Source organism: Dunckerocampus dactyliophorus, chromosome 5 (assembly GCF_027744805.1).
Source record: "Dunckerocampus dactyliophorus isolate RoL2022-P2 chromosome 5, RoL_Ddac_1.1, whole genome shotgun sequence".
Classification (NCBI taxonomy): domain Eukaryota; kingdom Metazoa; phylum Chordata; class Actinopteri; order Syngnathiformes; family Syngnathidae; genus Dunckerocampus; species Dunckerocampus dactyliophorus.
Window position 1 is genome coordinate 33079697 of NC_072823.1, and position 17943 is coordinate 33097639.

A 17943-nucleotide genomic window follows, 5' to 3' on the forward strand; every position below is an offset into this window, starting at 1 on the left:
AGTGTTTTGGATGACAAAGAATGACTTGGTACTCACGTAAAGGTTTCTCCTTGAAGTAGGAACTCTCTAAACAATCGTTGGCAGTTGCTCTGGACAAACAAACCACAACGAGACGTATTGGACTTTCTGCTTGTCCTTAGTTGTGTGTGTGTGTGTGTGTGTGTGTGTGTGTGTGTGTGTACCTGCGCTGTGGGTTGTACATGAAGAGCAGGTTGAGCAGCCTGTGTCCAGCTTCAGACAGCCAGGTGAACTTATTCTTCAGGTTGTTGTACGGCTGCTTCCTTAGACTGTACTGACCAATGAGAGGCAGCGCAGAAAAACCCTGGAACACACACACACACACACACACACACACTTCTTCTTTCACTTTAAACCCTAAGCAGACTTAGGGTTCAAGTCCCAAATATATTCCTAAATATTGTACCAAATGTATGTAATCACTTCTTACATTATATTAAGAAACAACTTATAATAATTCATTTCTATTCCTTAACTTTTTTTTAAAACATACTGAAACATACAGTATTTGTAGTCATTTTATTACATTGTACAAAATAATAATGAGACTAATAGATGATAAAATATGTCTACTAATTATACTTTATAAATCAATGACATGACTGAATACTTATGTAGAAGTATTTGATTAAATAATAAAGTATGTATCATCATGAATAATCACTTACATGGTATGAATTCAATGTTCTGTATGTTCTAATCAGCTTCCTTTGACTTGAAAAGCTTGTGCTTCTTCTGGCTGGATTACAACTTGAGCATAGCAGCAGTTCATCTAATCACTTCTATTCCCACCAATGTTTCAACTGCAGACTCACTGGCCAAATGTTCTTGTTTGGCGTCCCCAGTAGCTGCACGATGAGGTCCACTTGCTGGATCTCAGATGTTCCAGGCAGTAGAGGTTTGTGGGCCAGCAGCTCTGCCAGGATGCAACCCACAGCCCTGTGAGAGAAGGACGACACCATCACAAGGTGGTGTGCGTGGAAGTGTGTGTATTGTGCGCTAGCTGTAGGAAGATGGAATCCTACCACATGTCCAGCGCCGTCGTCTGAGTCTTACTTCCAAGGAGAAGTTCTGGAGCTCTGTACCTGGAGATGGACAAGGTGTGAGATGATCATGGAGGAGGATTAGTGAGAAGGGACCCAGAAGACACTCACCACAGTGTGACAACTCGGGGCGTCATAGGCTGCTGGGGGATACCGTACATACGAGCCAGTCCAAAATCAGCTGAGGAGAGTGTTGGAACAGGAATGATGGAAGTATCAAAAGGTGATGCATCAGCTTCATCAAACCACCACGTCAGCACTTTCACTTTCATTTTTCCTGGTGAAGCGCACGGCCCACCTAGTGACGCCTACACCCCACCTACTGACTCCTGTAGCCCACCTAGTGATGGGAAGTTGATTCCTCCAACTGGCTTGACTAGTCATGAGTCACTCATTGTGTGACATGCAATGACATGCACAGAAAGTCACACACGCACAACGTCTTGCACCTGAGTGAGTCGGTGAAACTGGTGTCTTGAGTCAATGTAAGTCTAGTCTTCATCAAGTACCCGTGAGTCAACGTAACTCCAGTCTTCATCAAGTACCCGTGAGTCAACGTAACTCCAGTCTTCATCAAGTACCCGTGAGTCAACGGAACTCTAGTCTTCATCAAGTACCCGTGAGTCAATGTAACAAGTCTTCTTCAAGTACCCGTGAGTCAACGTAACCCTAGTCTTCATCAAGTACCCGTGAGTCAATGTAACCCTGGTCTTCATCAAGTACCCATGAGTCAATGTAACTCTAGTCTTAATCAAGTACCCGTGAGTCAATGTAACTCCAGTCTTCGTCAAGTACCCGTGAGTCAACGTAACTCTAGTCTTCATCAAGTACCCGTGAGTCAACGTAACTCCAGTCTTCATCAAGTACCCGTGAGTCAACGTAACTCCAGTCTTCATCAAGTACCCGTGAGTCAACGTAACTTCAGTTTTCATCAAGTACCCGTGAGTCAACGTAACTCCAGTCTTCATCAAGTACCCGTGAGTCAACGTAACTCCAGTCTTCATCAAGTACCCGTGAGTCAATGTAACTCTAGTCTTCATCAAGTACCCGTGAGTCAACGGAACTCTAGTCTTCATCAAGTACCCGTGAGTCAATGTAACAAGTCTTCTTCAAGTACCCGTGAGTCAATGTAACTCTAGTCTTCATCAAGTACCCGTGAGTCAATGTAACTCTGGTCTTCATCAAGTACCCATGAGTCAATGTAACTCTAGTCTTAATCAAGTACCCGTGAGTCAATGTAACTCCAGTCTTCGTCAAGTACCCGTGAGTCAACGTAACTCTAGTCTTCATCAAGTACCCGTGAGTCAACGTAACTCCAGTCTTCATCAAGTACCCGTGAGTCAACGTAACTCCAGTCTTCATCAAGTACCCGTGAGTCAACGTAACTTCAGTTTTCATCAAGTACCCGTGAGTCAACGTAACTCCAGTCTTCATCAAGTACCCGTGAGTCAACGTAACTCCAGTCTTCATCAAGTACCCGTGAGTCAATGTAACTCTAGTCTTCATCAAGTACCCGTGAGTCAACGGAACTCTAGTCTTCATCAAGTACCCGTGAGTCAATGTAACAAGTCTTCTTCAAGTACCCGTGAGTCAACGTAACTCTAGTCTTCATCAAGTACCCGTGAGTCAATGTAACTCTGGTCTTCATCAAGTACCCATGAGTCAATGTAACTCTAGTCTTAATCAAGTACCCGTGAGTCAATGTAACTCCAGTCTTCGTCAAGTACCCGTGAGTCAACGTAACTCCAGTCTTCGTCAAGTACCCGTGAGTCAACGTAACTCTAGTCTTCATCAAGTACCCGTGAGTCAATGTAACTCCAGTCTTCATCAAGTACCCGTGAGTCAACGTAACTCTAGTCTTCATCAAGTACCCGTGAGTCAATTTAACAAGTCTTCATCAAGTACCCGTGAGTCAACGGAACTCTCGTCTTCATCAAGTACCCGTGAGTCAATGTAACTCTAGTCTTCATCAAGTACCCTTGAGTCAACGTAACTCCAGTCTTCATCGAGTACCCGTGAGTCAATCTAACAAGTCTTCATCAAGTACCCGTGAGTCAACGTAACTCTAGTCTTCATCAAGTACCCGTGAGTCAATGTAACAAGTCTTCATCAAGTACCCGTGAGTCAACGTAACTCTAGTCTTCATCAAGTACCCGTGAATCAACATAACTCCAGTCTTCATCAAGTACCCGTGAGTCAAAGTCACTCCAGTTTTCATCAAGTACCCGTGAATCAGGCAAACTGGAGTCACTGTTGAAAACCTGTGATTTGTCACTGCCTTGAAACTCGAGTCTTGTTCAACAGCCGTGTTTGTCCATGTCGGCCAGCACAAGTCAAGATGAAAGCAGATGGTGTGTTTTAGTCAATGTATTGCAGTAGTAATAGTCCATCCATGTTGGAGGAAAGAAGGGTTGAAAAGTTCTTTCATTCACTAAATGAGCTGCCAGTGCTTTTTCTCATATGGAATGGGTGGTCCAGCCCGCAGTTTGGATCGCTGACACTGATTGGCAGCCCTCAGGGCAGGAGTTGCCCATCCCTGATCTCCAGGGTTGTGCAAAAAGACAACAATGCTGCCATTAGACTGGCACGCTTTTAGCATGCAGTACTGCTGAACAAGTGCCAGATGTTTCAGGTGCTTGCTGAGTACTTAAAGTTTGAATGGGCATTTGTGCCATGAATGATTTTTGTTCTTAGATGGAAGAAGCAGGTCATCCATGGAGACGTTTGCGCTGACTCACCGATCTTCACGCAGCCTTTGTCTGTCATCAGCAGATTGGACACCTTCAGGTCCCTGATGAGGAGATAAGATTCAATGCCACATAATTGTGGTCTGGACATAATATCATATATAATACACACAGGCTGCCGTTGGCTAGCCACCAGTCCAGGGTGTACCCCGCCTCTCGCCCAAAGTCAGCTGGGACAGGCTCCAGCATACCCGCGACCCTAGTGAGGATAAGCGGCATAGAAAATGATGGAAGGATGGATAATATTAACAGTCACCATTCAGCATTTGCAACCCAATTCATTTATAGAATTGTGGTCGCTCGCCACTTAACATAGCTGCCACCCTCTATTGTGGTTTTTCATGAATGAATAATGGCTGTTTGGTGGTTGACTGTGGACTATTAGTAAAAAAGTATTGAAATACAAGTTCTATGTAGCACTGTGATCACGTCAGTAATGTTACACTGAGAGGACATTAGCTTACCTTATATTATCTTAACAGTGCACGTCATCAGCCATGGCATCGTCAACGTGATAGAGTGAAAAGAACTTCTCTTTCCATTCTGTGTGGAAGTGGTACGTTTTAGGCTTCTTACTTTGTCCTTCCCCACTCTGTTTCAAAGCCTTTCTTAACTTTAGAAGTAATAAATTGGATGCAAACTAGTTAAAGCCATTTAAGCCATGGCCGTCAGCTTGTGACCCTGCAGTGATCCCATAGCCTGTGCATTAGCAATGTGATGTAACAATGACTAATACAAGTGTAAAGGTGACTATAGGGCTGTCATTTCATGTCTACAGGGCTCTAATAATGGTTAAAAATGTATGTACATGGACAGGACATGTAAGATGGCGCCCTCCGTGGCCGACGTCTCTGTGACACTCTCCCGTGTTTTTTTTTTTTTTGCTATTTTATTGTTCATTTTGGATATTCAACACACTCACGCAGTAAATTACAACAGAGAGACACTTTTGAACATCGGCAGGGTTCACCATGAACTTTCATTTAGCCTCTCAGACTTTGCCTTTCTTCTGCGCCTGGAGAACGCAGCAGCCTGCGGGCCCGGTGAGCTGAATACCCGGCGAGCAAAGCATCCGAGGCGTAAACGAGGCAAGCGAGCCGGCCTGCATGCTAGGCTAAAAGCTAGAGCGACTAGGCCACCGCTACAAAGCCTGCTGCTAGCCAACGTCCGCTCTCTTGAAAACAAGATGGACGAACTACGAGCAAGGATTACAGCTCAACGTGAGATCAGGGAATGCTGTGTCCTCACCTTCACAGAAACCTGGCTGACGGAGGATATACCGGACTCGGCGATCCAGTTGGAATCATTTGCTGCTTACCGGGGAGATCGGACTTTAGCGTCTGGTAAACACAGAGGTGGCGGCGTCTGTGTTTACGTAAACAAACGGTGGTGCACAGACGTACAGACGATGGAAAAGCACCGCTCGCAGGACATTGAGCTGCTGTTGGTGAAATGCAGACCTTTTTATTTGCCTCGTGAGTTTAGCGCTGTGTATTTAACTGCTGTTTACATCCCACCACGAGCTAACACCGCTAACGCACTAGGCCTCCTGCATGACATCATTGATAAACACGAGACCAAACACCCAGACGCTGTATTCATTATATCTGGCGATTTCAACCACTGTAACCTCAGGACTGTCCTCCCCAAATATTACCAGCATGTGAGCTTTCCCACAAGGGAAAATAACATCCTGGACCAAGTCTACAGCAACATGAAAGGTGCTTTGAAGGCTGTTCCAAGACCCCACTTTGGAAAGGCTGACCACATCTCTGTATTCCTTTATCCAACATACAGACAACTTCTCAAAAAAGCTCCCCCTGTAAGTATAGCAGTTAAAGTGTGGAATGAAGAAACTGATCAAGTACTTCAGGACTGCTTTGGCTGCACAAACTGGGATGTGTTTAAAACTGCAGCGGGGAGGGAAGATTGTACTGTTGATTTGGATGAATATGCTTCTGCTGTTACTGGCTACATTAGCACATGCATAGAGACTGTTACCACCACCAAGTATTACAGAAAATACCCTAACCAAAAACAGTGGATGAACTGTGATGTAAGGGCTAAGCTACGTGCTCGTTCGACTGCATTTGTCATGGGCACCGCTGATGACTACAAAAAGGCCAGATACATATGACCTGAGGAGGTCCATACGAGAGGCCAAAAGACAGTACAGACAGAAGCTGGAGGGCTACTATTCCACCTCAGACCCTCGGCGCATGTGGGCGTGGCTCCAGCACATCACAGACTATCGACAGCAGAGTAGCGTAGCCACGTCCAGCCAAACCACACTTCCAGATGAGCTGAATGAGTTCTATGCCCGCTTTGACACCCAAACTCCTGATGAGCAGAGAGGGTGGCTGGACTTGGGGAGCACACAGGACTCACCTCTCATGGTGACATCAGCTGATGTGCGCAGGGTTCTGAACAAAACAAACCCACGAAAAGCAGCAGGCCCAGACAACATCTCAGGACGTGCACTTCGGGGTTGCTCATCAGAGCTAGCTGATGTCCTTGCTGACATATTTAACCTGTCGCTTGCACAAGCCACCTCTCTTCTGTATGATGTTTCAACACCACCAGTGATCAGTCCGATGACTGTAGTGTCATCTGCAAATTTAATGATGCTGGTGTTGTTCTGGGAGGCCACGCAATTGTAGGTGAAGAGCGTGTAGAGGATCGGACTCAGCACACACCCCTGTGGGGTCCCAGTGCTCACAATTCTTGAGCTGGATGTGCGATTGTGGACTCTGACTGACTGGGGTCTGCCTGTGAGAAAGTTAAACACCCAGTTACAGAGGGAGGGAGACAGGCCAAGTGTGAGGAGCTTATTTGTGAGTTTGTGGGGGCTGACTGTATTAAAAGCAGAGCTATAGTCTATAAATAGCATTCTGACGTATGTGTCCTGGCCCTGTAGGTGAGAACGTGCAACATGTCCACCACAATCCTGAGTTGCTTCTACAGATGCACTATGGAAAGTGTCCTTACCGCCTCCATCACTGTTTGGTACGGTAACTGTACAACACGTGATAGGAAGGCACTCCAGCGGGTGATCAAGACCTCACAGAACATTGTTGGGGCAGCCCTCCCCTCACTGCAAGACATTTATAAAACCAGAGTCCTACGCAGAACACACAACCTCATCAAGGACAGCACACATCCACAACACTCATTATTCACACTCCTACCGTCAGGCAGACGCTACAGGAGTTTGAAGTCCAGGACCACAAGGCTGGCAAACAGCTTTTACCCACAGGCCATCAGGCTTCTCAACGATGCACTCACACACGCAACACACACTCATAGCACTTTATTTATTTATTACTTATTTATTTGTATATTTATTTGTGTGAATGTCTCTTCTTTTTGTTGCTGCTTCATTTATTGGTATATATGTTTATGTGTTTATGTTTATGTTCTTATTCTTTCTTGTGTTTTCTTTCTTTTCTTGGGAGAATGAACAGAATAACATTTTCATTGCATCGTATAACTGCTGTTTTACCATGCACATGACAATAAAACTCTCTTGAATCTTGAATCTTGAAAAACGCAAATCTAGAAAGTCATCAACGGGTTTTCTATGCTTTACATGTAATCCTACTTGGCAGAAACTCATGTATGGTGGTCAGGTCTGGAACCAAGTTACCACCATAAACGAGGAACCACTGTATACCCGAAGTAGTTTTTTCCATAGAAAACGTCTCCTTCACCATAAGTTGCTCATGAAAAAGTGTTTGCTCCCTTCCTGAGGTCTTATTTTTTTGCATGTTTGTTCCACTTAAATGTTTCAGATCAAACAAATGTAAATATTAGTCAATGACAACACAATTCAACACTTGCACTATGCACTTTTTTTTTTTTTATTAAACGGGAGAAAGAAAATCCAAAGCTACATGGCCCTGTGTGAAAAAGTGACTGCCCCGCTGTTGAAGCATAACTTAAGTGAGATGAATTGAGATCTATCAATCAGTGTGGAAAAGGTAATAAAGCCATTTCTAAAGCTTTGGGACTCCAGCCAACCACAGTCAGAGCCATTATCAACAAATGGCCAAAACATGGAACAGTGTTGAACCTTTCCAGCAGTGGCCGGCCAACCAAAATGACCCCAAGAGCACAGCCACGACTCACCCGAGAGGTCACAAAAGACCCCACAACAACATCCAAAGAACTGCAGGCCTCACTTAAGGTCAGTGTTCATGACTCCACCATAAGAAAGACACTGGGCAAAAACGGCCTGCATGGCAGAGTTCCAGGACCAAAACCACTGCTGAACAAAAACAACATGAAGGCCAGAAAACATCTTGATGATCCCCAAAACCTTTGGAAAAATACTCAAAACTTTTTGGAAGGTGTGGGTCCCACTACATCTGGCGTAAAAGTAACTCTGCATTTCATCACAGCAACAGTAAAACATGGCGGTGGTAGTGTGATGGTCTTCATAACCTGGAAGACTTGCCGTGATAAATGGAAGCATGAGAATGTCCGGCCATCCATCGGTGACCTCAAGCTGAAAGCAACTCGGGTTCTGCAGCGGGACAATGATCCAAAACACACCAGCAAGTCCACCTCTGAATGCCTGCAGACTTTGGAGTGGCCTAGTCCAAGTCCTGACCTGAATCCTATTGACATGCTGTGGCGTGACCTTTTCATGCTGGAAAGTGCGGCTCCAGAGTGGCTGAATGACAACAATCCTGCAAAATTTCTCCACAGCGCCGTAAGAGACTCATTGCAAGTGATCAGTTGTTGCTGCTAAGGGGGGCCAAGCAGTTATTAGCTTAAGGGGGCCATCACTTTTTTACAGCCATCATTGTCATTTGTAAAGATGATATGCAGCTCAAACGTTTATACTTGAAATGGCTTTCATAGCGGGAGCAATGGCAGTTGAAGAGAGAATAGTATGAATACAATCTCATCTAGTCATTACAACGCTCCTTTTTATTGTAAATGTCCATCCAAAGTTAGAGCACGTCAAGCTAGCAGGAGAGTTTGGAGGGGGAGGGAGCGAGCCGTGTGTTAAAAATAGACATGTTCATGGGCATATCAATTACTTACCGATTTTCGCCATTTGCTGCCGGTGATCTCGGATCGTAATCACTGTAAAAAGCAGAGATCTGCTGTGTGTCATCATGATACACACGTACTGTATAGTCTACAGTAATCCCTCCTTCATGGCGGTTAATTGGTTCCAGACTCCATTGTGACAAGTCACTTTCCACAAAGTAGGACTCCTTATTTAGAAGTGGAATATTTTCATAGAAAACCTGTTTACCACCTTCTAATTGAACATGATTAGAGCCCTCTAGACATGACATAACACCCCTATAGTCAAATTACACTCCTATTACCTAATATATAGAAGATGGCGCCGGTGTGTCTGGCTCGCCGCTTCCCTCAGTTTACTGTGATTGCATTTGTTACGAGGACCATCGACTCTGTTGGTCCGTCAGGAACTATTTGAAAATCTAGACACTGTAGCCGTTGGTGCGAGACAAGAGCAATGGGGGCCAAATAAACCGTGTCCGTCGTACCTGTCTGACGTACCAGACTTTCTGCTTCGGGCGGAGCCATCGCTTCCCAGGAAACGGAGACGCCGGGGCGCACGAGGTGTAAGACTAGTAAAGCTCAAAACTTGGCTGGCGCTTTCTCCCGAGGCGGCAAGGCTCCCACGTAATGTTCCGAGGGACTTTGAGGATTGTTTTCGCCGCTTCATCTCTCGGCGTTTTGTCACCTCCGTTGGGGCCTGGCTGGTGCCCATCGTTGGGCGGCGCGACGAGCGCTGTGCGCTGCGCTCCTGTTGCTTCTGGTGGCATGAACCCCGGCAACCTCCGGCCGCTGAACCGGGCAGCTTCAGCAGCTTCAGCGGCTCTTCGGGTTTCAACGAAGTGTGCACTGGTGAATGCGAGGTCAGTTTCAAATAAGACTTTTATCCTCCAGGACCTCTTTAAGGAGCATTCTTTGGATTTATTATTCATCACTGAGACCTGGATTCATGCCGGTGAGTCCGCTTCCTTCTCTGAGCTGTTGCCTCCCGATTGTACCTTCATTAACACGCCAAGAACTACTGGCCGTCGAGGAGGCATCGCTACTATTTTAAAAACGTCCTTACACCATAAGCCATTGTCCATGGTGTCTTTCTCCTCATTTGAGGTGAGCTGCTTCGAACTGCGACAGTCTGAGCCGCTGTTGTGCGCGGTCATTTACAGACCACCCAAACACAACAATGACTTTATCCGAGATTTTTCTGACTTTATCACTGCAATGTTGATAAAGTTTGACAATGTTAATTGTGGGTGATTTTAATATTCATGTCTGCTGCCCTTCTACGCCTATGGCAAAAGACTTTTTAGAGTTGGTGGAGGCTTTTAATTTAGTACAAAATGTTACAGGAGCTACACATATATGGACACACTTTGGACCTTGTATTGTCTCATGGACTTGATAATGTCTCTGTAGGGGATGCAGTGTTCTCTGACCACAGTCTGGTCATGTTTGACTTTGATTTGCACTGCAGTGCCACCCTGCCTGCTCCTGCTCGCCTTGGCCGTTTCATCAAGCCTGACACGGCCTGTGCCTTTGCTTCTCTGTTCGCCACTGCATCTCGGGTTGCAATGGCTCCAGACACTGCTCTTGATACTGAGCAGCTAATGAACTGTTTTACTTCCACCTGTGCTGATGTCCTGGACAGTCTCGCCCCGCGTAAAACCATGCGCTCTAAAACTAAACAGGATGTGTGGCTCAACGATGTCACACAAGAAGCACGCCGCGAATGCCGAAAAGCTGAGCGCAGGTGGAAGAAAGATGGTCTGCAAGGTTCCTTTGAAACCCTCAAAGCCTCTTGGAAGAGTTATCAAAACATAGTGAAGGCTGAGAAAACAAAATACCTCTCAGATGTGATATAAAAAATATCAACAACCCACGTGTTCTTTTTAAAACTACTGACTCTGTTTTAAACCCCAGTCCATCCACGACACTGGAAGTCTCATCTGACACTTGTGAACATTTCCTGCACTTTTTTAATAATAAGGTTGCGTCTATACGAGCCAATATATCACCCCCCTCTTTTAATTTGTCTACAGTGACACAGTGCTCTAAAGTTTTTAATCAGTTTGAACCTGTGTCGCTGGCCTTCATTACCAAGGTAGTTGATGGTCTTTAGCCTTCTTCCTCTCCCATTGACCCAGTCCCCCCTCGCTTTTTTAGGGAGGTGTGGGCAACTATTGGCCCCTATGTGTGCAATATCATCAACAGCAGCCTGTCCTCTGGTATTGTTTCTTCCTTTTGTAAAACGGCTGCTGTTGAACCTTTGCTTAAAAAAACAGGTCTTGATCCTTCGATTTTATCAAATTATCGGCCCATTTCTAAACTACCTTTTATCTCAAAGATTTTAGAAAGAAGTGTTCTTGCACAGATGCAGCCTTTTTTAGATGAAAATGGGATTTTAGACACCTTCCAGTCAGGTTACAGGGCCTTTCATAGCACTGAGTCTGCACTTTTAAAGGTTTTTAATGACCTGTTTTTAATGACTGATACTGGTGGTTCAGCCATTTTAGTGCTTTTAGACCTGACTGCTGCCTTTGACACAGTGGACCACACTATTCTTTTATCTCGTTTGGAAAACTGTGTGGGTGTCAGGTGGACTGCCCTTGATTGGTTCAGGTCTTACTTGTCAGGGAGATGCCTTACTGTGGGACTTGGTGACTCCACCTCATCTACTGCCCCCCTTGAATGTGGAGTCCCCCAGGGATCAATCCTGGGGCCCATCCTATTTGTTCTGTACCTAATCCCACTTAGCACAATTTTTAGAAAGCATGGCATCTCCTATCACTTTTATGCAGATGACTGCCAGATCTATTTACCAATTACAAGAAATGACCATGCTCCCCTGACTCCCCTTCTTGAGAGCTTTAGTGACGTCAAGGTCTGGTTGGCTCAAAATTTTTTTAAAGCTCTATGAGGGGAAGACAGAAGTTATCATCCTCAATAATAATAATGACCCCCACTTGGACTTGGGTCCCATGAAAAACCATGTCAGTCCCACAGCCACCAGCCTTGGCGTCATCATTGATAGTGATTTTAAACTTAATAAACAAATCAATGCTGTTGTAAAATCTTGTTTTTATCATCTTCGGCTTTTATCCAAAGTCAAATCATTTTTATCCTTGCAACATTTCGAACAAGCCATGCACACTTTTATCTCGTCACGTCTGGACTACTGTAATGCCCTTTACTGTAATGCCATAAATTACTCTCTCGCTTACAGTTAGTCCAGAACTCTGCAGCACGGCTTTTAACAGCAACCAAAAAGAGGGAGCATATTACCCCAATTTTAGCTTCCCTGCACTGATTTTAAGATTTTATTGTTTGTTTTTAAGGCTTTGAATGGGCTGGCCCCTCAGTACATCTCAGACCTCATCCAAATTTACACTCCAGCGCCACATTGAGGTCCGAAGGCCAGCTCCAACTGGTGGTGCCTAAGACCAGACTTAAGACCAGGGGAGACCGGGCCTTTTCTGTTGTCAGCCCAAAGCTGTGGAACACTCTCCCCCCTCATGTAAAAACGGCCCCCACAATTGAAAGCTTTAAGTCTAGTCTTAAAACCCACTTTTATTCTGTGGCTTTTAACTCGGCGTGAGTCGTGTGGTCCTCTGTGTGTTTTATTATTTTTTAAGTTTTTATTGTTTCTATTTATTTTAGTTTTTTAAATTAAATTTACGAATTTTTTTTTTTACCTACTTCTTGGACTTTTGGCTTTTATTGTTTCGATTTCTTGTTTTAAATATTTTATTGTAGTACGTTTCTTTGTTTCTATTTGATCTTTTAGTTTTTATTGCCGTAATTTTTACTTATTATTTACATTTCTTTATTTACTTATTATTTATGGTTTTGCTAGTCTGTGCAGCACTTTGGAAACAGTGTTTATAAAATGTGCTATATAAATAAAGTGGATTGGATTGGATTATACTGTAGTAGACATAAGAGGAAAAAAAGACATAAATAAGACTTAAGACTCACACATTAGTCGTCGGGTGAATTTTTTCCCCTGGACAGCATACTTCCTGCAGTGGCTATTGTCTATCAATGTAACATGACTGACACCTCGTGACCAGTGTTGTCTTTCTATTTCGCTGGCTATTGTCTCTATCACTCTTGTGGGTTTCTACTATGCTCATACAGGCACAGAAAGACTCACTGAGACCAGGCTGATTTGAGGGGTCCATTCTTTACTGTAGATGCACGTCTCCAGACCCAACTGTGAACACCACCCTCTCGTGGTAGCAAGTGGTAAATATAATACCCAACATGTATAATAGACCACAAGCAGTGTAGAATACTGTACTACATATTACGTCTTTCAGTGCCTTATATTTGGTTTTGACTTCATCAAGCCATTTTTATTCTTGAAAATGCTTCATTTCAGCTAAGAATGTCAAATTTGCTTCAACATGCCTATTTCTTGACTAATCATTTGCATGGCAGTGGCAACCGCAAGGTTGGTGGTTTGATCCCCGCTTTATCCATCCCAGTCAGTGCTGTGTCCTTGGAGAAGACACTTCACCCACCTTGCCTCCAGTGCTGCTCACACTGGTGTATGAATATCTATGAATGTCTATCAATGTTTAGTGGTGGTCAGTCTAATCCAGGGCAGCAGTGCCTACATATGTAGATTACCACCACCTGTGTGTGGTTGAATAATGGCTTCAATGGGAAACGCTCTGCGTACCTTGAAAAGCATGATATAAATCTAATCCATGATTATAATTATTAATATGCCACAGTCAACAACCAAACAGCAATCATTTATTCATTTCTTCTGAAAAATGTGATGGAGTGAAGCATCCAAATTCCAACTGCAAAGCAGCGAGAGAGGACAAGAAAAAAATATGTCCATCCATCCATCTTCTACTGCTTATCTGAGGTATGGTCATGGGGGCAGTGGCCTAAAGTAGGGAAGCCCAGACTTCCCTCCCCCAGAGGGGATCCAGAAGCGTTCCCGGGCCAGTTGGGAGACAGCCTGTCCTGGGTCTTCCCCAAGGCCTCCTACCGTTTGGGCGTGCCCTGAACACTTCCCCAGGGAGAAGGTGCAGACACCTCACCAATCCGCTTGTTGAGCTTGCGCTCCCATCCTTCACTCACTCATGAGCAAGACTCCGAGGTACTTAAACTCCTCCACTTGGGGCAGGATCTCATCCCCGACCCGGAGATAGGGTCGAAGGTCACGACTCGATGAAGCCAGCAGGAATGCAAAAAGTACAGACCCAATCCTGCAGCCACCAAACTGGAACCCCTCAAACACCCTGGCTGCGTCTAGAAGTTCTGTCCATAAAGGTAATGAACAGAATCGGTGACAAATGGCAGCCCTGGAGGAACACAATGGAATGCCTTCTCCAAGTCCACAAAACACATGTAGACTGGTTGTGCAAACTCCCCTGCACCCTCAAGGACCCTGTCGAGAGTTTAGCGCTGGTCCACAGGTCCATGACGAGGATGAAAACCAGACCACTCCTCCTGAATCTGAGATTCAACTATGTGGCAGATCCTTTTCTCCAGAACCCCTGAATAGACCTTACCAGGAAGGCTGAGGAGTGTGATCCACCATAGTTGGAACACACCCTGCGGTCCCCCTTCTTAAAAAGAGGGACCACCACCCCAGTCCGCCAATCCAGAGGCACCGCACCCGATGTCCACGCAATGCTGCAGAGTTGTGTCAACCAAGATGCGCCCACAGCATCCAGGGCCTTAAGGAACTACGGGCGGATGACAACTTTTTGACAACCTCAGCAACCTCAGCCCCAGAGATAGGACATCCCGCCGTTAAGTCCCCAGGCACTGCTTCCTGATTTGGAAGACGTGTCAGTGGGATTGAGGAGGTCTTATTCCTTCCACAGATCCACAACATCTCAAGTCGAGGTCAGCAGCACTCCATCCCCACCATACACGATGTTGACGGTGCACTGCTTCCTTGTCCTCAGATGGCGGATTGTTGCCCATAATCTCTTCAAAGTCGTCCGAAAGTCATTCTCCATAGCTTCTCCAAACTCCTTCCATGTCAGAGTTTTTGCCTCAGCGACTGCCAGAGCTGCAGACAGCTTGGCCTGCCAGCACCTGTCAGCTGTCTCCCGAGTCCCGTGAGCCAAAAAGGCCCGACGACATCCCTCAACACTGGTATCCACCAACGGGTTCTGGGATTACCGCCACAACAGGCACCAACCACCTTTCAGCCACAGCTCCGATCAGCCGCCTCGGCAATAGAGCCACGGAACATGGCACAATCAGACTCAATGTCCGCCGCCTCCCTTGGAACATGGTGGAAGCTCTCCCGGAGGTGGGAGTTTAAACTCCTTCTGACAGGGGACTCTGCCACATGTTCCCAGCAGAAAATCCCAATGTGTTTGGCCCTGCCAGGTCTGACCGGCATCCTCCGCCACCATCGGAGCCAACTCACCACCAGGTAGTGATCGGTTGACAGCTCCGCCCCTCTATTTGAACATGTACAAGATGCTGGATGCTCATGTTTATGCACAAATGTGGTGAGCAGAAGAAGGCTTTACGCTGTCAGAGATGTCTTTAGATTTGGTGGGAAGGGTACGTCAAGATGGGAATGGGTTTTCCACCCCAAACAGGATAAGTGAGGATTGTGAAGAGGGATGAAGGAGGTGTGTGGCACTCACCTGTGAATGATGAAATTGTGATGGAGATACCCCAAACCTCTCAACAACTGCAAGATGATACATTTCACCTGCAAGCACAATGGAAGAAAACGTGATGTGGTATCATGATGACAATTTTTCATCACATGGTGACGTACCTGAGCCTCGGTGAAAGGTGTCTGCATGTTCTCCAGCAGGCTGGCCAGGTCCTGTTCACAGTAACTCATCACCAGGAACAAACTATTCAGCAAACACAAAGCATGAGACAACTTGATTTCCAGCATTGTGGGGATTTCTGAGGCTTTGGGGTGGGGTTAGTAGGTACTGGGATCACAACCACACTAAGGAATACAGTGGGTCCAGTCAGCATTAACCGCCCCACAAATTCACACATTTTTGGTCCAAAATCTTTTTTTCCTGAAAAAATTGGTCACTTTTTTCACAGAAAACATAATTGATAAATACGTGATCATCCAGGTGAAATGTACCATATTTTCCAGGAATCGCATGTATCTGTCCATGCAGAATTCAACTCTGTTCTTTTCTGGCATTCATCATTATCTTACCGACGTCTCCCTAGTGGCTTTGTGGCACGCATGCAGGCACACGCGGGCTGCCCCTCCCTTTCCCATGCTTATCCAATCGCTACTCACAACTCAGCCAGGATGCATTTACGGCCATACAGATATTTGAAACTCTTTCACATGTGCATTAAAGCAAAAAAAAAAACATCTTTGAACTCTGCCAAAGGAACCACAACAAGGCTCCACTGCCGCGGGTTGCCCACCTGCGCTCTAGCGAACCCAAAAAGGGGAAGTCATTTAATACCAAAGACGTATTTGTACGTCTTTAACGTTTTTTTGCACAAGAGGCAAAAAGGGGTGATGACGCAACTGCATACTAAAAGCTGTCACTTTTAAATCAGTTGTAAACCATAAAAACGGCCACCAGGTGGCAGAAGTGCATCTGATAAGAGCTCGGCATGGATCTTTTGCATGTCAAAACACACTCCACAGCAAGGAGGAAGTGGAAGAGCCTGGAGGAGTGTAGCGTGCGGAAGGTTACACATTGTAGGAAAATTTTAATACATGAACACACAAACACACAGTTTAGTTCAAAATGTGAAAACTTTAAATAGTTACAATAATGGTGTTATATTTGTAAATAGTTATTTTGATGTAAAACTAAAAAATGTTGTGTCTATGTTGGTATAGTTGTTTAGATATTTGAGTTGTCACAAAAGCAAAACTGTTTGTGTCAAAGTGAAAATTATGCTTGAAATGTATCACAAAAAGCTGCTTTTCTCCCTGTTTTATTCAGGAACTGATATCATGATATCCTGAAACTTACCTATGTTCTACTGCTGATTACTAAAGCAGGGATTGATGGAGTTCAAATATGGAATATTTTCATTGTTAGAGCATAGAAAACCTGTTTAAGACTTTCTAAATACAGTTTTTAACATTGCTAAAGCCCTGTAGACATGAAATCACACCCCAATAGTCACCTTTACACTCCTATTGTTTGTTTACATCACACTGCTAATGTGTAGGCCACGGGATTACTGGAGGAACTTAAGAGATGGTCACCACTAACATAGCAAACGACTGAGCTAACTAGTTATCCTCAGTTTGTTTCAAACAAAGTGCGGCAGAAGGACAATGTGAGAAGCCAAAAATGTACCACTTCCACACAGAATGGGAGAATAATGGGCCTCATTCATGAAACGTTCTTACGCACAAATGTGTTCGTAAAGCCGTCTTACGAAGATTTTTGGCATTCACGAAAGGTGTTCTTAACTCACAGTTCTTAGATCTAAGAACAAATTCCACGAACACTCAGGAGGACTCTTACGCACAAATACAGCTTGCACTTTCAATGCGCAATCGCCCTCATGATGGATTTTGCAACCTGATCCCAAAAAATGTAGTGCAAATAAAATATCCCAACAATTATTTATCATCAAAACAACTAAAATATACTCCATGGATAAATATACTGCTCAAAAAAATTAGAGGAACACTTTGAAAACACATCAGATCTAAACGGGGGGAAAATGATGTTGAATATGTTTCCTGATAATAAGTGGGTGATGTATTAGTAACAAAATGATGCCACATCATTTGATAGAAATGAAAATGATCACCCGATAGAGGGGGGAAATCAAAGACACCCCAAAAATGAAAGTTAAAAAATGGTGCAGCACACTGGTCCATTTTGCCAAAATGTCATTGTAGCAACTCAAAATGATTCTCAGTAGTTTGTGTGTCCCCCACGTGCTTGTACGCATGCCTGACAACGTGGGGGCATGCTCCTAATGAGACTACGGATGGTGTCCTGGGGGATCTCCTCCCAGATCTGGACCAGGGCATCAATGAGCTCCTGGACAGTCTGAGGAGCAACCTGGCGGCGCCGGATGGACCTAAACATAATGTCCCAGAGGTGTTCTATTGGGTTTAGGTCAGGTGAGCATGGGGGCCAGTCAAT

The 17943-nt window shown here is 44.9% G+C and overlaps 1 protein-coding gene across 12 annotated transcripts in view; it reads right to left on the reverse strand.

The window, feature by feature from the left end:
• Window positions 1–17943, reverse strand: part of cdk10 (cyclin-dependent kinase 10) — a 56569-nt gene that overhangs the window by 2295 nt on the left and 36331 nt on the right. For 10 of the 12 annotated variants that reach the window (XM_054775281.1, XM_054775277.1, XM_054775276.1 and 7 more), the window contains 10 exons: window positions 15615–15696; window positions 15478–15545; window positions 8861–8902; window positions 3921–4007; window positions 3800–3852; window positions 1173–1242; window positions 1044–1103; window positions 834–957; window positions 183–322; window positions 37–89 (listed from right to left, as the gene is read on the reverse strand). In XM_054775281.1, coding sequence (XP_054631256.1) covers window positions 37–89; window positions 183–322; window positions 834–957; window positions 1044–1103; window positions 1173–1242; window positions 3800–3852; window positions 3921–4007; window positions 8861–8902; window positions 15478–15545; window positions 15615–15696 — 779 coding nt within the window. The remainder of the gene's footprint in view (window positions 1–36; window positions 90–182; window positions 323–833; window positions 958–1043; window positions 1104–1172; window positions 1243–3799; window positions 3853–3920; window positions 4008–8860; window positions 8903–15477; window positions 15546–15614; window positions 15697–17943) is intronic. The other 2 variants (XM_054775275.1, XM_054775280.1) reach the window with 2 other exon arrangements.